The 21,286-nt window shown below is 35.5% G+C and overlaps 1 protein-coding gene and 1 long non-coding RNA gene across 2 annotated transcripts in view; one reads left to right on the forward strand and one right to left on the reverse strand.

Annotated features, from left to right (window-relative positions):
- The window catches only part of LOC108165884 (uncharacterized), a 31,847-nt gene extending 19,516 nt beyond the window's left edge, over nt 1-12,331 (reverse strand). Inside the window, exon 1 of the long non-coding RNA XR_001776218.1 lies at nt 12,247-12,331. This is a non-coding gene — a long non-coding RNA (uncharacterized LOC108165884). The remainder of the gene's footprint in view (nt 1-12,246) is intronic.
- nrip2 (nuclear receptor interacting protein 2) overlaps nt 1-12,887 on the forward strand; it is a 30,800-nt gene extending 17,913 nt beyond the window's left edge. Inside the window, exons 2-6 of the mRNA XM_008400920.2 lie at nt 2,261-2,575; nt 7,758-7,840; nt 8,956-9,062; nt 10,535-10,587; nt 12,266-12,887. Of these exons, the coding sequence (XP_008399142.1) occupies nt 2,261-2,575; nt 7,758-7,840; nt 8,956-9,062; nt 10,535-10,587; nt 12,266-12,382 (675 nt within the window). The 3' untranslated portion in view covers nt 12,383-12,887. The remainder of the gene's footprint in view (nt 1-2,260; nt 2,576-7,757; nt 7,841-8,955; nt 9,063-10,534; nt 10,588-12,265) is intronic.
- The last annotated feature ends 8,399 nt before the right edge of the window (nt 12,888-21,286 follow it).

The following is a 21,286-nucleotide window of genomic DNA, read 5'->3' on the forward strand; positions in this document are numbered from 1 at the left end:
CACATCGAACTCTGTGACCTGGGAGGTGATTACCTGCTGGAGTGTTGCTGAAAAACAACAAGCTAACGCAGAAACCTCATTTTATTCACCCAATTTTATTGTTTGTAAAAGCCAACAAGGTAAATTGATGTCTGCCAAAACAACGCCATGTTATTTTGGTTTCCATGAAATGCTCTGGGTCTAGTTCAAATTCCAGTCAGGAATATTTTAACAGCAAACCAGATCATATCAGCATGCTTTGTTAATCAGAGCAAAAAAACCCTACAATAATCACTGGTGTTAAAGGAAAACAGCAGGTTCAGTGTTTATAATTCTTCCTACGTTTACACATAACCTGAGATTTAATGGGTTTAAAAGCTGGACAACAACAAATTGCTCAACTGATTGCACAATTATGCAGAAAATTAATCAAAAGCCGAATCAGACGTGTTGGAGCTGATTGTGATAGCTGGAGCTCCCATGAGATGAAGGGCAGGAACGGCTGGTTTTATGTTTGGGACAAACAGAGCGCTTCCTCTAAAGGTGCAATAGCTGCAGGCTGGTCACTGCAATAAAAAGAGGTGGAGGACAAAAGGGACGACATGGAGACATTTCAAACCACTGATTGGATTACTGCAATATTTAGCGAAGGGTCATTCAGTTTATTGCTCAAACTAATCCATGTTTACTCCCGTTTCTGTCTAATAATTATATATTTTTTTGTCAGTTTCACTTTTTTTTTAATGAGATGCTGCTTGTAGTTTTCCGTCCTGGTGACAAACACGGTTTTAAACTTGTTCAGGTCTGTTTTTAACCGTTGACTCAAATAATGATCCGAACATTCAGAGTTGTTCATGTAAACGGTCCACATTGTTCCTGATTCAGCTTCCAATGGATGAAAAGAAAAACTAATGGAGAGAGAGAGAGAGAGAGAGAGAGAGAGAGAGAGAGGACAACCAGAGGGAGGGAGAGATGGAGAACGAAGGACGAATGGATGGATTAATAAACGGATGGATGGAAATTATCTTTTAATTTCACTTTGAAATATGTTCTAATCAAAATCAGAGATAATATAAGTTTAGATTTCTGAACCTTTATGTTGATCTATTTTGAATCGTTTGACGAAAGTTTTAAATGATTATTTAAAGGTTTACTGAGTAAAAAAGACAAAAGCAATCCAGTGGTTTGAATGTTCAGGGAATCCTTGAAAAAGACGGAAAGCTTTCCCGCTAATAACTCTGCAGGTCTGGAAAAGCAATGAGATTATGGAGCAACAGGCTGCTTAAATACAATTTTCTGCTAATATGATGGTGAACAGAGAGCCATGTTGGTTTGAATCTGACACAAAACACCAAACATGTGCTGAGAAAGCAAATGTTACTCCAGACAGGTGGATTAAGGGATAAAAAGAGCTTTGTCACAACACCTTAAAGTCCCTATAGTTCAAGGTTTGTCTGAATAAATGCCTCCCAGAGATTTTTCCACAGTAAAGAGCTTTTAAATGCATATTTAGCTTATTTTCAAGACTTATTTCAGCTTTAAATTGGTCTTATATTAACATATGCTACAACAAAATGGCCGAATATGCCAAATCAACACTTTCTTCTTTAGAGGTCAAATATCAGCTTATTGAAAGACGACAGTTGTAAATTGGGAGTTTATGGAAAAGTAGAAAAAAAAGACATTCTGCTAGTTAAAGGCAACCCATTGTGCTTTTTTGAACAGCTTAGGATAGATCTATGGTCTACACAAAACATGTTGAACTTTTCTATTTGCAGAAAATCATTCTTAGATAATTAGATTTTAGTCCGATCATTTCTACCAACTTTGAGCTGCTTTAGGGCGTCTTGTCACTTTAAATCCAAATAAGCTGCTGTTGGCCACGCCCCCCAACTCAACGTTTACACTCGCAGGTGAAAATGGCTGCACACAGATCTGCAATTATGCTACCGTACATCTTTGAAAAGCATTAGTAGAGCCTCCTGCGCAACCAACAAGAATGCAGCAAGTGGTTTCTGGATGATAAATTGACAACACTGGATTTGTCTTTTCCAGCATGGGCTGGAGTTCCGCTTGGGTTGCTAGGTGACAAGCTGAGCTCGGCTGTGGTTACTAGGCGATTTGTGACGTCACATTCCGAAGGTGGCACCCAAAAAAACTTTTAAGTTAATGCAAAAAAAGCCGGCTAGGTGGATTTTTCAAGTGCTTGAGTTGTTTTTAGAATCAGTGGAGCCTTTTTCATTTACCATCTCAACATTTACGTCTCTGTTTTTCTTTTTAGCAACCACACAGCATCGTCCAGCGGCGCCTGCTGGAGGGAAACATCACGCGGCTCCGAGGCGAGGCCCGGGACGCCACCGCCAGGGTTCGCTCGCCGTTGGCCGACACCAAGGACGGACCTACGGACGCCGAGGAGCGGAGCGAGAGCACGGCGGACGACTCCACCGAGGAGAGGGAGTCTCTGGAGGAGAGCGAGAGGAGCCTCCGATCAGACGAGGAGGACGATAACAGCGAGGCCGGAGCCAGACACTCGGCCGAGAAGCCGGAGAGCACGGACAGCTCGACCCGACTCACAGCTTTAATTATTCAATGCAAGGTACCACGCACTGTAAAACAGTCTGCCTGCATTTTTTTCCTTTTATTCACCCACGTATATCTGCAAGCAAACTGAACACAAAGGGAGACGAGCTCCATTGTGCTCCTGTGACTCAGAACGTGGAGCTCATTTTCACCTGAGAACGAATGAAAAGCTCTGCAGGACCAGCAGCTTTCAGACTGGATCAGAACCACAGATAAGTGAGTCACAGAGACTGAAAGTCCAAACGGGTCCACCGTGGGTGAAAGTATAGCATTTACTGCAGCAGAGCTTGAACACAAACAGGCCGTGGTTTAAAGCAAAACTGACGGGGCTTCAGGCAAAAATAAAGAGTCAGTAAATTTGCTGCCAACAAATTATGTTCACTCAAGTTTAGATCCAAGCAGCATATTAGAGCCATTGTTTATAGGAAAAATGAGGACATTTCCACCAAAAAATCAAAAATTTTATAGAAAAAACAAGAAAAAAAACTTGGATGTTTCTGAGTTTCTGACATTTGAAACGAAGAAATTTCTGAGATTATACTCACTTTCTGAGTTTTATTGTAGGAAATTTTTGACTTTTCAACCTCAGAAATGTCCAAGTCTTTTTTCTTTAAAAATTTCTGAGATTGTCCTCAAAATGTTTTGACTTTTCAAACTCAAATTTTCCAGTTTTTACATAATTTTTTTAAATTAGTCTCAAGTGTTTTGACTTTTTATGTGGAAATATACTCTTTTTTTATATCTACCATAATCATTGCTTAATATCTCCAGACTGGGATTAAATTCCCCAGATTATTTGTTAAATCTAAGATAAACAGACATCATCTGTTTTCTAACAAATATTTCCCCTTTATTGGAAGAGATCAAGGTAATTTAATTAGAAATTTTACACATATAGAAGTATGGCATTTTTATAGTTTAAATCCTTATGAAAACAAAGAGTGTAGTGAGACTTTAGCCCAAAAGAAGCTCGTATTTAAAATTTAACCAGCGGCAAAAACAGCTGTTTCCCTATTTTTATCTTTGAAAGAAATCAATTCTAAGATCAAACATCTCCTGTTCTCAGTGGTGTTTAAATAATGAATCACTGAATGCTGTTAATATTTTAAATAATTAATCCTATTTTCCAGCACATTCAGCATTTTATCGTCAACTCATTAACAGCTCAGGGTTCCTGCGTTACTCATTCAGCGGCTATTTTTAAAGCATCAGGGATTTCAGAGGCAGCAGGACTCGGAACAAAGAGCAGGTTTCTGTGTCTGCTGATAAGAACGGAGCGGCCATCTTGGTCCGTGCAGAGCGAGCAGAACCACAAGAAACTCACTGTGCTCATTTCCACCGGGGTGGCAGATTGTCTTTGGTGAAGTGGATAAAGTATCGGCTTACGACCGGCAGAGAAGGATAAATAAATATGACAGAAGATGACTTTTTGGAGATCTTGGCATAAAACAACAAAACCGAGATTTATAATATAAAAAAGAGAGAGAAAGTCAAATTTTAAAAGTAAATAGATGAGTGGGTGATAAGGATTTAGTTTTATTGCAATATTTTGTGGTACTATTGTGATTATGATTTTTTTAAACTTATTTCTTAGGTAATTGTACCACTGACTACATTCATAGCTCCACAAATTTGAAATGGGATTCTTTAAAAAAAATAAAATTAAAAACTGACGTAAATCACTAAGTGGCACACTGTAACTGCATTTATTCATATTTTTGAAGTATTGATATTTATTGACCCTAACAGTGAAGAAAATGGTAAAATATACATAATTCTGACTGAAATTTATCGTGACAATAAATGAAAAAACATTAAAAGATTTCACAATAAATGTGTCGAAATAAGGAATTAATCAGTTAATCCCATGATAAATTAAAATGAGCTCAATAATTCCCATTCTGATTATTAATATTTTAGATTTACCTTTTATTTGTTTTATTTTTCATATTTGAAATATCTTCCTGTTACATGTTCTGTTTATTAGTTTTTATTAGTGTTTGAGAGAGTAAACCTGCCTTATTACTGGAAAATGGTCTCAAGACAAAAATATTATGGTTTATTGTATTCATTTTTAATTGTGTCAAGCCTAGAAAAAACATTTACCAACCATTTTCAACCACAATTGTCTAAGTTATTATTCTAATAAACTATAATAATGTTGTTTTGAGACCATTTGAAGTAATGTATTCATAATGCAAAGATTAAGTGTTCTTTAGTATTTATAAAGAACAACAGCTCTACAGTTTCCTAAAATATTGAACAGCTAACAGTATTAAACTGATGCTAGAGGTGTAGTTTATATGACACTTAATAAAAGATAAAAATAGTCCGTACAGCTGAGCGCCATTTGTAGATAATCCTGGAAAATATCTAAATTATGCACCGTGTGGGGGTGGCGTCACCCCACTGCTTATCTCACAAGCCTGCAGAGCCGCCATATGCTGCTTTTACATCCCAAACTCTTCCTTTAATGTCCCTCTACTGACACCGACTTAAAGGTTTCTGAGGAAGAACCTCAGAGACAACACTTAGCACAAACCATTCCAGTCTGCTGCACTACAGAAAGAAGCACATTGAAATGTCTTGCAGGCAGCAGAGGAACTGTGAAAAGAAAGAACAAAATAAATATCAGTGAAAATAGGCCAGGCTGCCTGCTGAAGCTGCTACTCCAACACCTCACCTTGAGAAAATCTATGAGAACGACAAAAGCTATGTGACCAGTGAATTTTTTTCTTGGTGTTGTATGAAGATACTTGATTTAAAAAAGAAGCGAAAGGCAAAAAATACAATGAGATTTCAGAATGATGAGGTGGAGAACATATTGATTTTGAAGCACAGCTGCATTTTGAGAAAAATTATTACTACTCTAGGGTTTAAATTTGGACATATGCTGTTGCAGTGATTCAGAGTGGTCAAACTTTGCCCCAACAAAGCTAAACTAGCTCAGTTAAGCTAGTTGAGGAAAACCAGTTCAGTTAAGCTATGCTAGAAAGCTAGCACACAAATCTTTTAGCTTTTTCTAAAACCAGAATTCATCATTTTAAATTTGTTTTTGCCATTTATTGAATAACCCATCATGAATAGGTCAGATTTAGTTTCAATTTGCGTTTTGTTGGACCAAAAACGTCTTAATATTTTTTGTTTTTACTTTTTCTACTGTAGCATAATGCAGCTGTTCACCTTATGACTTTACCAGGTTGTTGGTGCCCCAGTTTAAAACATTTTAATGAAAATATTTTTGCAGTTTTGTGAAATTAATTTAAAATGATCTAAACAAAACTGCACAGACTCTTTGAATGGGTTTCTGTTAGGAGGTCGTGATTAATTTTATTCAGTTTTAAAAAAAGAAAAAGCTAAAGAACCATTTATTTAGTTTGGTATTTGCCTATTGTTTGGGACTCACTTGTTTTTATATCCACCATCATATGTCCTTGTATTTTATTTTATCATCTACATATCAATGTTTTTTATGTCCCATTATGTTTGATATCTATATTTTACTGGATGCAGTCCTTTGTGAGAATGTAAAAAACACTATCTAAACAAATTATTCAGTCATAACTGCAAAATCTAAGCCTTGAGAAAGCAATAATCGTAATAACATGCAGCAATATTTGAACATAACTCAAAAGAAAGCCATTTAGAAATAGAGATCAGCACATCATAATCTTATAAATTTTCAATGTGAAAAACTAATGCCTTTCTTAGCGAGGTTCAGCCAGGACACATTATGTTTTCAGAGTGGATTCTGATGAAAGCTGAGAGATTAAATCAAAGATGAAACTCATTAAATAGCTCTAGAGCTAATAGAGAATGCAGGACTGGCTGGTAATTATCTATTATTACCACATTTCACAGTAATTTCATCTAATTGTATAACAGAAACGGTTGTAATAGGCGCAAGAGAATTGGTCGTGGGACTTGAATTTAATGTTATTCTTATTCAAAGACATGATTTAAGATTTGTGGCACGGCATAAACAATAAATCACCTCTAGGTTTTCACTTCACTGTACTGTGGTTTGCAATTTGTTAAATGTGCACATATGACCCACTTGGTTAATATTTCATGGTTGGTGGTGTATAAACAGGAACATTCAAAGTGCATTCAGCAGACTTATGAATCAGCATCTCCTGTCAGCAATATGAGACTTAATATTTAAGCTAAACATCCCAAAACATCCTTAAAATAAAACACAGAAGCAGAGTGACTTCATAGCTACTAGCTAACGATGACTACCATTGGTTTTAGCTGGTAAGCTGTCAGTACCACATGTAAATCTTAAATGTACGCCTGCTGTAAAAAAGAAAAGGGAACGCAGTGCTTGACAACTACATAACAAGATGAGGAAAAAGTTTAAATTAAGAAAAAATAGCGATGGAGAGGGACGTAGTTGACAAACAGATGTTATAACAGAACATCTGTTAAAAGCAGGCATTTAAATTAGCTAATCTATCACCGCAGTGTTAGCTTAGCTAATAGCAGCGGTAGCTAATTTACCACAGCGTTCACTTAATAATCGCAAAATAAACTCCCAAGTTTTAAAACATAATACTATAACAGACGGCAACGGACTGAATGTTCTGTTCTTTAATGTGTGAGAAATGTTTGAATGTTTTTTTGGTGTTAAATCATAATGAAACATAAAGTGATGTTGTCAGTTGCTACGGCAACGAGTCTCCGTGTAGCGTAACCGACACAGAGCACGAGAAAAAAATGTGGTTTTGAGTTGCGTTATTTTCCCATTTTCTGTGGCGCATAACACTAACTTAATAGTGCCCATTAACATCCGCAGGTTTTATTTAGTTAACGGAATTTTTCTACAGCGATGGATTCTTTTCATCATCCAGCGTTGTGCGCATGCGCGGCATTTCCGGAGGTTAGCTTTATTTTAACTTGACCTGCTCAACAGCTGCACAGAATCGATGCAAACCAAGTCGCAGCAACATTTAGGGAATTCTCCACCAACAGTGTTTGTTTTGTTCCTGGATTTTATTTTTCAGCGTGGCAGTTTCATAGGCACATTGCAGCCTAACAGATTTGTGTAAAAGAGGGAAGATCAGCTTTTTAAAACTCCCTAAAGCTATACTTATGTGCCGCTGTGACAAACTTTTTCCTTGCGTGCAGAATCATTGCAAGTTGGAAAATCCCACTATGACACCAAAATCCCCTCCTCTCTCTGCGTCTCTTCTCAGTGCTGCGAAACGGAAGTGAAGGCATCCATCAACACTGGCAGCCTGCACAACCACATCTCCACCTCCTGCTGCCAGAGGCTGGGGTAAGAAACATCCAGCTCAACACAACAACACACCGATCTCACTGTATTACTGACTGTTTTTTATAGCCAGACAAACCAACTGCCAACAGAGATAAAGTTCTAATAAAAGAGACTTTAGAGTATTAAAAGGAATTGTATTTAAATGGACTGTATCAATTTTAATCAGTTCTGATCTTCAGTAATGATTTTATTATGGTTTATTTAACATACATTTACAGAATGAAGAAATATATTAAAAAAAACATATTAAATTTAAGTTGCTAATGGGAATATTTCATTAAAAATTGTCCAACAGGCATGAAACTGGATACTTATTAAACCGGCACTCAAACTAGCAATCACTATAGTCTGGCTGTAATGAACCATATTGCATAATGGTAGTCGGCAAAAACACTAAATCTTAACAAATTTTTGTGTAGTTTCTAGTGCAAATATGTTAGTTTAATCACATTTCAAATGTACTAACTTTCAAATAACTTTTCAGCAAGATATCAGCTTGTTTAAAATCAATAACTCCTGTTCCACTGACAGATTATTCAATTTATAACGAGACATTTTCCCCATGTTATAAGTGAAATAATCTGCCGGTGGAAATACTTTTTAAAATCAAAATTAAGATATTATTGACTTAAAACAAATCTTATTTTTGCATGCAGTTACTTTTAAGTTAGTTTTGTAATATGTCAAGTGTACTAAGATATTTGCACTACAAACCAGACCAAAAATAGTTGGTGAAATTTTGTGTTTTTGTAGTGTATCAACATATTTTATGCAAATGAAGAGCATAAAATTTGTTTAAAAAAAGTAATTTCTTACCTAAGAATATTTATGCTGTGTAAACTCTTGCCCTGGTTGTAGCTGCTAACAGCCTTGGTTTTTTTCCTCAGTTAAAGCCACGTCTCCATGTTGGCCATTATCCTAAACCAAAACATGTTTGTAATAGTGACCACTTACTGGAGTAGACATCTAAAACAATGTGAACATTTTCTTACTCCTTTAGACAAATGAGCTAAATTAAAAATGAAAGCTGCATTTGGAAGGTAGCAGCATCAACCAGGTAAACATGCTAATTATTGAAGTTACTGTGAGATGACAGAGTGTGTCTGTCTCCTCAGACTGGTTCCCATTAAGGACAGATCACCATGCGGTGCTACCAGTTCAGTGACTGGTCTGCAGCTACAGCTGGGCAGACAGACTGTCCAGTGTTCAGCATATGTGAAAGGTAAGGACATTGTTATAAAACAGATTTAAAGCAACTTGGGAACATTTTAAAGATTTGAATGTGATTTTTTTATTTTTTAACTTATTTGGTTTGATTTTTTTTATTAAAACATTTTCTCTGAGAAAGTATTTGTGCCTTTACACATGTAATCCATTTCTGCCATTTTAAAACAGTCAAATGTTTCAGATCAATCAAATTTTAATAACAAAAAGAGCTAAAGTGAATACAAAGAGAAAACATAACATAAAAACCAACCAGGATGTACAACTAGGCCCCTCTGACCCATAATTTCTGAATATTTTAATTTCCCCTTGGGATTAATAAAGTATTTTTTAATTTGAATTCAATCCATACTAGACAATAAATTAATAATATATAATTATGATAAACATGTGATCAATATCAGTAGATAATACATCTGATAGAATATCCAATAATATTGTTTTACTCCAATCCAGAACCGTACAGTTTTAGCCACTCTGACTCACTCTTTGGTTACCTAGCAACAACTCCCTCACTTACTCTTTGGTTACTTAGCAACAACCTGTTAGTATCTTGCGCAGCAGCAGTTTAAGGTTTCGCCTCATAACTGCTTAAAAACAAAAAACGGCACAGAGTGAAAATTGTGGATAAAACAGGAAAAGCTACAACCTTCGGTTTGGCAATATTTCAGATATTGAAAACACAAAACTAATCAATAATTATTAATATCGATTGATAAGAAACGCTTGTATTATGATACGTTTTTAAGCCTAAAATAAGTCAACCATTTTGGATCCAAGGTGTTATGAATTTTATGATTGTCACAGAGCAAAATAATCAGAAATCCAACTTTACTGTAGTAAAATTTCAGTATAATTCTTTTTATTTAAATTCTTATATGCATAACTCAAAGGATGAGAGTCTGAAATCTGCACAGAAAATGTATCCGTTTGTAATCCAAGTCCTGTTTGAAAACTCGCCTCGCATTTAAAAAGATCGCTATCCTGTTAGGAACCGATATGTTTGTCTCTGTAACTTTGGGATTTGTGGCAGTAATTTCTGCTTTTGCTTCCTGTGCAGGTGAGATATCTGAAAGGAAATACGATCAATTTAATCTACAAAAACAGATCAAATCAAAGAAGTTTCAGTTTTAGATGTTTGCATGTCAATAGTTATCAAGACAAATCCTAAATGGTCTAAATGAAGCCACACTGTATGGACTTAAATCATTCTAACCAATGAAAAACGGATAATTCAAGCAAAAAATTCAACCCCATAGCCACAGATATTAAGTTTTTATGATACAACACCAACACCCACCCTCACAAGTACAAGCTTAACAGCTCTCATTATCACACAAAGGAATATTTTTGTAGAGCTTCAGTCTAATTTATGCATGTTCAGATAAGGTGGTTAAATTGCTTTCATAAAGCAGGTCTATAATACGTTTTATTTTCTCTGCTCTTATCTTTTCTTTTCTCCACTTTCAGAGGATGAGGCATCTGAACTGTGCCTGGGTCTGCAGACGCTGCTGGAACTGAAAGTAAGGTTCACTTTTTATTTTAATATTTGGTGGATAATGGTAAAAAAAAAAAGTAGTTCAGTTTGAAGCTAAATTGCCAAATGGGAAAAACAGTAAAATGGCGGCAGGACGGAATAGCAGATAAATTAAGTTCATGGTGTGACAATAATGTGAACCTGGATTCAGTTGGAGCGTTTCATGGACGGTGATTTTACCCTCTGGCTTTTTTTTTATTAAAACCTAATTAAATGTGATTAGAAGCCTGAAGTATAAGAAGTCTAATTAGAATGTTGTTTAAGTGTGTAGCTGTAAAAATATAGCTGATTCTCTCATAGATCATAATGTCAAGTCATCCAGACTGGAAAATAATTACATTTCAAAGTGAAAGTTATATCATGTCCTCACAGGCCTGGTGAAAGAAAGCAAATCCTGCATCAGTGCAACTGGGGACTGAATAAAAGCCAAAAAGTCGTTGATTTCATTTGACTTCAATCAGTCTGTTGCTGAAGGATCATCATCTACTTTACAACAGATTCCTGACAAAGAGCTTTAACCTCTGGATGTGAACTAATAGGAAATGTTAAGAAATATAAACTTTTACAGTGTTTTTCTTTCTCTATTCAATAATTAGTGCATTCACTAATTATTGAACATAAATGCTGCATAATGCTGCATAATCTATGAAGCAGCATAAATGCTGCTTCATAGATTTGGATTTTAGATGGCTATAAATTCTATGGCAGAAACTTTTATTACCAAATAATACAATTTTTTATCACAATCCCCTTCTTTGATAAGAAAATATGTCAAATGTGTTTTTTTTTTCAGTAGTATCCTCCACAGTCGGGAACTTTTGTCTCTTTTGTAAAAACTTTCACATTTATAGCTAAAAAATAATCAGCTAAAAAACTGAAATAACATTTAAAGCAATTATTTTAACATTTTATTTTGAAAAAACATGATTGAACAACAGATACATTTTTATTTTCTCATTTTCGCTTCAACTTTGAGGCCCTCCCAGCGTCCCCTTGAAAAATATGCCTAGTACGCTTGAAATGAAACAAAAATAACTTACAAGTAACTTTTTACCAAGATAGAAGTTTGTTTTAAGTCAATAATTCTTTAATATTGATGAAAAATACTGTAATCTGCCGGCGGAGCTAGAAGGTTTATCAGTTATTGATTGGAAACAAGCTCCCATACCTTCCTTTAAGTAATGATTAATACACTTGAAATAAGGCAAAACTAAGACTTGCAGTAGAAACTAGATTACAATACTTGGTAAAATTGTGTTTTTGAAATTTATAACTCAAAAAATAGAGGTTACAGTGCAAAAACACAAAATCTCAAGTGTTTTTTTCATCTAGTTTCTAGCACAAATGTCTTAGTTTTGTCTTGTATAAAGTTTACTGACTTACAAGTAACTTTTCAGTGAGTTACAGGAGTTTATTGTAAGTAAATAATTAATATAGATTAAATGGTGCTTATTTCACTCTTAAAACATATAAGTGAAATTATCCATCAATTGAACTAATACTTTTTCATCAATATTAGTGGATAATAATTTAAAAGAAGCTCCTGGATGATTTATAACGAACCCTTTCAACAGGCCTTGGATTAGCCTCCTGAAGTCAGGCTGGCAGCCTGTTTAAATTATTTAGAGCAGTAATTATGTCTCACCATGTGGATCCTCCCTCAGTGCTGCTTGGATCTGAACAGTCGGGTTCTGAAGCTTCAAGGCTGCGGCGACGAGCTGCCCTTCCTGAACACTGTAACCGACGGCCGGTGCCAACACGACACCAACGAAAACCTGTGAGCCTGTGAGCCGACTCCACGCCAGCTGCCAAGGCTGTCATCGCTAACGGGCTGCAGCTGCGAGAAACGACGCCCTTTGTTTTTATCTGGACTGTCCAATCACAGTGTCACTGCCAGAACATGGATGAGCGTTCACCTCTGTTGTTCTCAAGTTTACATCTTCATGTCTGCTGAGTTTTGACTTGATTTTTCTCTTATAATTGTCTAGTTAAGCGGAGCTAAACCTGATCTCTCCAGGTTTTGGGATTATGCTGTATTTCCTCTGTTCTGCTGCTTACTAAAATAAGAATATTTATAACAATTTGAAGTGAATTTATATTGAATCTGCTATGATTTGAGGAATCATGTTGAATCAATCACATACTGAGATTTTATTCCACTTAGTTTTTCTTCTGTGTTACAAAAAATGTCTACAGTGTTGTTAAACCACGATGACAAATTAGGGCCGTTGTAGATGGAAAAAAGGAGTAAATTCTGAAAAGAAAAAAAAAAAAAAGAAATTTTGAGAATATTCTCCAAAATTTTATCAAAATAAAAAAAAAACTTGGAAATTACAGAGTTTGAAAGTCAAAAATGTATGATTAAAAAACCCCAGAAATTTTGAGATTAAGCGCAAAAATTTTCTGAACAAAAAAAACTTAGAAATTTAAAAGTTTCAAAGTCAAACATTTGCGAGAAACAAATCTGATAGATTGAGGATAATCTCAGAAATTTTCTAGAACAAACAAAAACATGTCTGTGCTCCAAACAATGAAAATTTGCAAGAAAAAACTGAAATTTTGAGACTAAACTTGAGTACTTTTCTGGAAAAAACTTTCAAATGGCAAAACCGAAATTTCCATGTTTTTATAATTTTTTTAGAGTAATCTCAAAATGTGAGTTTTTTTCTAGAAATTTTGTCTTTTCAAACTCAGAAATATTCTTGTTTTTTCTATAAAATCTGATGGAAATTTACTTCTTTCCCCTGTATCTACAATGACCTTGATTCGCCGCCATAGTTAACGCCGATGTTTGGCTTTTAAGTTACATTGTTTTGGCTAAATAGTCACTCCAATTGGTAGAACAATCTGAATAATATATGAAAAATATTTTGGATTAAACCAGTGCTTTCCAACCATTTTAGCCTTTTGGGTCTACTCATCCTTAACGCTGATCATATTTAATTTATGTAATTAAATAAAAATTGTGGTCAATACTGAAATTTAAGATACAACGTATCAATTGTTTCATTGTTTTACTGTCATCGTAACCAACTTCAAGTTTAAATGTTTCTCAGTTTATCTTTTATGCTTATGTGAAAGTCAGAAGTTAATCGTGTTCAACTTACAAGGATTTTCTTACTATTACATTAAGTGACTAGGTTAACTACTGTTGGCAAAAAAGCTAAAGTGAATATATTTTTACTGCAACTGAGGCACATAAACCCTGAGGTGAGTATGTTCAGAAATGTGTTGTTCATTACATTATGTGAATGATACAAATAAGCACAAACAAACAGCTAATCACTGCAACTATTGCTGTACTTTATACATGTAGCAGCAGCCATGTTGGATCTCGAGGTCCGACGCAGTTCACTTTTAAACTTCAATTTTTAAAAAAGTTGCTTATTTTATGGAAGTAGATATTCCAACATCCAAATACAAATGGATCAAACCACTGATTAGCTGTGATGATGAGCTTTTGAACCTTTTTATTCAGAAAACTAAACATTAGTATATTTTAACACTCAACAATTCTTGATTTATTCAATTTCAAACTGAATGAAAGCAGTTAAATGGAAAACATACTAGACTACCAAGACTTCATGTTGGTTTAATGTTTGTACATTGCAATAGTTGGCTCTTATCTTCAGAAAACAATTAGTTTAGTTTTCACATTAAAATTTTCGTTTAATTTAAAAATAACATTTTTAAATGACTCATTTATTTCAAACAGAAGAATCTGTAGGTAGCCATTTCTTTCTATGCAGCTGGACCGTTAGCATATTAGCTAACCTTTAGCATGTTAGCTTACAGAATCAAACCGTTATGGGTTTGAAATATTACAAACGTAACTCACAATTTTATCAATTGCTTAAGTTAAAGATTTGAACAGTTAAACATCAACGGTAGATTAACATTTCAGGTTCCTAGATTCCATCAAGCTAAATATATTCGGTTTTAGCGTTTTCTCCAAGCTATTTTTAGCATCTACAGCATCTCCTAATGGTCGAAATAATATTTGCTCTTTTGGTTGGAAATCACTGGATTAATTAATTTAAGAAACGACTGAGTAAGTGCAGTTTTGTTTTCTTCTCTTTCTGCTAATTTGGAGAAACACAGCAAAATAAAACATTACCCCCAAAATTGTAGTCCTTCCAGTAAAGTGGTATTGAATAAAATGATGAAATGCCCTAAATATATTTTAAAATATTTAAAATTCGGTTTGGCTCAGACAATTCTCTGTGCTTTCTACAACTTAAAAAAAATATATTGTGATTGATTTTTGTTTTCCACACACTCCTCTGCCTAACAGAAATATAGATTTTATAACAGCACTTTCCAGAAAATGCCCTAAAGATTTGATATATTTGAGTCAGACTCGGAAGCAACAAAAACACTAAAACAGTCCAGATCTGCATGACTTTGTCAAGTTCAGCCTTTGTATAAATAAGTCTGCATGTGGTGTTCTAGTCAGAAAATGTCACGTTGGAAGTCTGTAGGGGCAGGATGTGAGTGTGTTTTGTGTGCATGTTTGCGTTACAAGTCATAGCGAGGTTTTGTTCCTTTTTCACATGGGAAAAAACAAAAAACTGAATCCTTCCCGTTTTCCCAACTGGGTCGAAACAGAACACGCTGCCAAAAGCCTACCCCAGCTGCCTTCATGCTCTGCCTCTTTTAGGAGACTTTAATCATTTGGTTACGGCTCAGCTCCATGCCAAGGTCTCCTCTTCATGCTAATCGTTATAGATATGGTCTTTATCGGTATAAATATTTCACCATTTCTGTTTCTGATGCAGTCGTTTCGGATTTATCCATATAAAATAAGCAAACCTGGCAACCTGAATTATGTTTTCATGGTTCAGAGGACCAATAGCTGTTTATTAGAGGCCATCATGCCCTGCTTTGAGGCCAATCATGCTTATGACTGTGCTGCACAGCATCCATCCACACACAGATTGGCAATATTTGTTTCTGATAAATGTACTAGTGAAATTCCTATGCTGTGTGAAAGGAATTAATGTATTAAAGAAATTTATTTTTGGTGTTTTACCTCTTCTGAATAGTATTTTCTCTGCTTAAAATAAAATCTGTATTCTGGCTAGCTGTTTTACTTAATATTTGTGGAAACTAGTTACACTGTGGGCCAGTTTTGTTATGTGGAAAATACATAATATACTTAATCTCAGAATTCTGACTTTTTTCCAGATTTTTTATTTTTCAAAATTGACTTCTCAAAATTCTGACTTTAATCTCAGAATTTTGAGTTTTTTTCTGAGAATTTTGACCAGTATTTTAAGAATGTTGACTGTAATTCTCACTTTCGTCTCAGAATGCTGACTTTTTTCAGAATTTGACTATAATCCTGATTTTCATTTCAAAATTCTGTATTTTTTCAGAATTCAGAATTCTGACTTTTCAGAATTTTGACTTTTTTTCTCAAAATTCTGACTTTAATCTCAGAATTTTGGCTGTTTTCCTTCACATTTCGAATTTTTTCCTCTGAATTCTGTTTTTTTTTTCTGAATTTTGACTTCTCTCAAAATTCTGACTTCAATATCAGAATTCTGACTGAATTCTGATATTGAATTCTGATCTGAAGTCAGGATTTTGACTTCAGATCATAAGTCAAAATCCTGAGAAATATCGAGATTAAAGTCAGAATTCGTAGAATTTTTCAGTAGCTCTTTTACTCTTCTGTAGAAAAAGACTCCTTGTCTGTAAAATGACTAAGCAGACTGTTTGTGGGAGGGCTCTGCAAGAAAGACGGTCAGCGCAACCCATTACATTGATTCCCATAGACAAACTATTTGCCCTTCTCTGCCATCCTTCTATATAAAGCACAGAGAAAGCAGATGTTCCCACAGCACCAGAGGGAAATGACCCACAGCCAGTTTGACAAACACACAATCTCTTCCTGCTGCACAATAGATTTTTTTTCCATGACAGAAACACAGCACTGCTATATACATCATGTAAAACATTATCGTCATATAATACAATCACTTTGAATTTACTGACAACATATTAAACAATGATTCCACCAGTAAACAAATTTACGAGTCAACTGCAAAAACAAAATCATACATGTATTTTTGGTCTATTTTTCTAGTGCAAACATGTTAAAGATACTTGAAATAAAAACACAAATATTTTACAAGCAGCTTTTCAGCACAACAGCTTTTTTTTTAGTCAAAATTACTTAATATTGATAGAAAAATAACTAGTTATAGGTGAAATAATCTCCCAAGACATTTTTCCCACATTAATAGTTCAAATGTCTTGTTCCACTGGATCATCCTAGCAGAAAAACGTTTCAACAAAAAGCTTGATTTCCCCCCCCTCCGAAATTGCTGTTTCCATTAACTTTTCTGAAAAATATAGTTTTACATATTTGCTGAAACATTTTACTATATTGTGACAGTAAGATATGAACTATGTTGTCCCAGTGCTGTCTAGAAACAACCAATCAGAGCCAGGAGGCGGGTCTCAGCGCTGTCAATCACCTCTCCCACACTCCAATTACTCTGCTAAGCAGCAGGTAGCATAGCATGAAGGCTACGCTAGTTAGCGTGCCCACTGATGATGGCGAATAAACAGTTTTCCTGTAACGGCAAGTTATTTCTCCAAAATTAGCACATTTAGCAGTGAGTACAGCTTTAAGATCCTCCTCCTGGCTCTGATTGGCCGTTTTTGGTCAGACACGATGGATTTCTCCAGACGGCAATAATAGCTTAGAGGAGGTGGAGGAGATTGATCTTTTCACAGATTATCTGTCTAAAATTACACTGTCACCTAACAAATATATAAAAAACACTTTCTATAAATGTAAAATAATGCACCTTTAAGCAAATTTATTTTCGTAATTCCAGTTTGAGCAATTACATGGTCAATGGAAACACAGCTTGTGTGTTGAATAGTAGAATCAGACATGATGCTGATTTTTGGGGTGTTTAAAATACACCAGAAAAAGATAAAGTGAACCCATCCAGTAAGCAGGAAGAGGCACCGACAGCCCTGGTTTAAATTCACAGCACAGTCCAGACCAACTCTGCAAGCTAAAGCAAGTCAAAGACCATCCAATTACTGACTGGGGGGAAGCAATTTGATTTCTTCTTTAACACTACAGTGTCTTAACAATGTCCTAGCTCCTTTCAGCTTGTCAGATGATGCTTTATTTCATTTTGGCTTCTTGTGACAGCTCGCTGCGTCGATAAGCCAGGAAACGGGGGTTTGTTGGGGGGAACAGAGGAATATAAAGTCACACCAGACCTTGTTAGAGCCCCCCTCTATGCACCCCGCCTACTGTTTTGAGTCATTTTCTACACCCACATCCTGTTAACACTGCAGCCGATAACACCTCTGGTTGGAAAGTTCAGTTATTCTTTCATAAATCACAATGAAGTTATGCTTTTGCTCTGCACAGCCGCCTTCGTCTCTGCAGCAGCTACAACTCAACATGTCGAAACCACAAACTGTAAAGCAGAAAAGGAGCAAGTGCTGAATTTACTGACTAATCTTTATGCATAAGAGCTTTGATATTTAACTACTAAACAAATTTCAATAACAAAAATAGCCGCAAATAAAACATTTCATTAACTGAAAAGCTATCCAAATCATAAATTAACTGTTCTCATATTTTTTGAACTGAGAAGTAGCACATTATTTCATTTATAACAGAAAAAATGTTTAGAAGTGAATTAATCTGCCAGTGTTAATATAACTTTTCAAAAATCAATACTAAGATATGAAGCAAGCTTCTTATATCTTAATGAAAAGTGACATGCAAGTTAGTTTTGTCTCATTTCAAGCAAACTAAAAACTGAAACAGAAATACTTAGTAAAATTTAATTTTAATGCCCCTTTTAAAACACTCGTCGTGACTAAAGGATCCTTAAAGGTCAGTGTGGACAGAAGGACTTTAACTCCGTCACAAACCTGACATAAGCTCAAGTCTGGCTCCTTCCTGAAACCCTGATCACAGGCTGCTCACTCCCACACCAACAAGTCTGTCATGGGTGAAGTTTACTCTGCCTGCTGCCACACAAAGCTTCAAATATCTATTTGCCCTTCATTTCTTGTCAATACCTTCACTCACCTTATTTATTTATTTCCTCCACTGCTGAAGAGATTAAAACACAGTGAATACCTGTGTGGTTCAGTAGTAACACATTGGGAATGACTCACAATTTGAACTTCAGTCTTTTATGTTATTGATCAGATTAGGGTTGTTGTTTTTTTTCCACTTCACAACAATTTAGTGAGAGTCTACCACATAAAATGCAACATTACAGAATGTGAAAAAGTTAATTGTTTCATTAAAGTACTATAAACGCTTTAAAACTTGACCGTTTCAAGCGAACCGTTTCTGACGCAGAGTAAACCAGTACAGGCCAGAACAAACCGAAGCTACCGTAATAGCTGCTAACTGTGAAGCTAATCTTGGAGCGGCTAGCAGAGAAGCTAATTTCGAATCTTTCCTGATTATTTTGAGACAATTTATTTAAAAACATTAAAACACAACAATAAAACAAGCACAGATTCATAAAATATGCCCAAAAATGAAGCACAAAAATGAGCCAAGGTGAATTTACAAGGCTTTTAACAGAACGGGTTTGTGGCCGAGACAAACACGTAACCCTTTTAAAGCTAGAGTTTAAAACGTTTTTATAAGCCAGACAATTAAAAACAACATGGCGTCCAAGAAAGATGGTAAGAATCTCTGCATTAGCTAAAATAAAACTCATAAAGCAGCTGAATCTTACCTTTTCAAATCACCCGTCTTCATTCAGGAAATAAAAACTACCATAAAAATGTAACCTTACACAAACAAAGAAGTACATAAACCAGACGCTGCACAGATATTTTTAGTCAAACTTCCAAATTTTGCCGTTAAAAAGGACAAAACTGCTATTTTGTTAAGAATAATGTGGGTAAAACTGCTTCACAGTTGCAGTCATGCACCCAAGAGGTCAGTTAAAACGACAAGGCCAGCGGCCTGGCGCAGCCAGGTCACAGGGTCAGATGTTTCAGACATGTTTCATGTACAAAATTTATGTCTGGGGAAAATCCTGGAGCAAAGGTCGAAGTCACAGAGGATTCTGCATACTAAGCTGACATTTTCTCTGGGAGATCATGCTCAGGAAGCCATGTACATCAGACAGTTTACATATTAAAAACAGCAGCCTGGTTCTGCTTGACCATTAAAGGTCATAAATGAGCCTCAATGAGCTCACAGAATCGAAATGCTCAGCACTTATAAGGACAAGCTGCAGCCGAACAAAGATGTGTTCTGATATAACTGCAAATGTTATTATAAAATCCACTTATCTATAATAGGGGTCAATCATTTTGTTATGATGCATTTCCTTTTAGGGATGCAAACGTTTTTTATTATCTTAAAGCTTCAAGAAATAAAAATGCAACCCACTTGTTCTTCATTTTAACTGCACAAATTTACCCAACTAATGATACATTTGTCTGATAAAATATTTCTCTGCCGTATTTAATGATGCAGGAATTGAATTGTCATAGTGACAAAAATTGGAAATATTAAACAATCCAACAGGATAAAGCAAGCAAAAATGAAGCCAATAATAATATAAAACAAGTTTCATTATTATTAAATAGCTGAACAATTATGAATGTCGAACTAATAATTCAACACAATAAATTAATTCAAATACAGCAAGCTGTTTAAAGATATGGAATAATAAACAATTATTTCAAGAAAACTTATCTCAAGATAATGAGAAATTATGGAAATGAAATTTGACGCATGCATTTTTGTGAAATTCAATTACAAGTTGCACAAGATTGTGTGTCTGCAGATGAATTTTTTATGCAGCACAAAGAAAGATTGCAGCATCCAGGATGTCCAAAAATCAAATGTGACTAAGAAACTAAAACAGTTTGCAGCGACTTCATACAAAGCAAAGATTGCAGAACAACTGAGCTGATCAGGGAAACTCTTGGTGTTGGATTGAGCAAGTCTCTAAAGGGCAGATGAGAGGCAGCGGCCTCCCAGGACACCTGAGCTTCCCCCAGTCAAACACAAACACGTCTCATTTATTTTTCATAAGACACAGGCAGCCAAACATGGGTGGTCACTGGATCCTCCCCAGAGGAACAGTGGGTGATTCCCCCAGCCTTTCCAATCGTCACACCCTCCGAGGAGATTGCTGCTCGCCGCTGAGACAACACTGCCGTCTTTCCTGCCCGTTTCATTATGTAACAAACTCTGTTACGTAACATCAGTAGAGCTTTATAAATTTAAGAGAACTCACTAGATAAAGGAAGAGGGGATTTCTTTTTCAGCGGCTTGTCAGTGGTTATTTGACAGCAACACAGAGGCGGTGAAAACAGCAAAGCGTTTCCCCTGCAATGCCTCGCGCTTTCATCCTCCCCTCGTTTTGTTAGGCGCTAACCTGAGCAGACAGAATACCAATGACAGGTAGCACAGGAACAACAGCAGCTGGGGGACGGTCTTTATTACAGTATTTACATTAGGGAGAGATGCTAGAAATACATGTTGATGCTATTGTAGATGGAAAAAAAGGAGGAAATCGCTGCCAGAAAACTGAAATATTTAATTAATCTCAGAAATTTTAAAGAAAAAAAAAGTTTGAAGAGTTGAAAATTAACCAGAATTTTTTTGTTGTTGAAATTTTAAGTTTTAGCTGAGAAAATAAATAAAAAAAGAACCA

Source organism: Poecilia reticulata, linkage group LG23 (assembly GCF_000633615.1).
Source record: "Poecilia reticulata strain Guanapo linkage group LG23, Guppy_female_1.0+MT, whole genome shotgun sequence".
Lineage (NCBI taxonomy): Eukaryota > Metazoa > Chordata > Actinopteri > Cyprinodontiformes > Poeciliidae > Poecilia > Poecilia reticulata.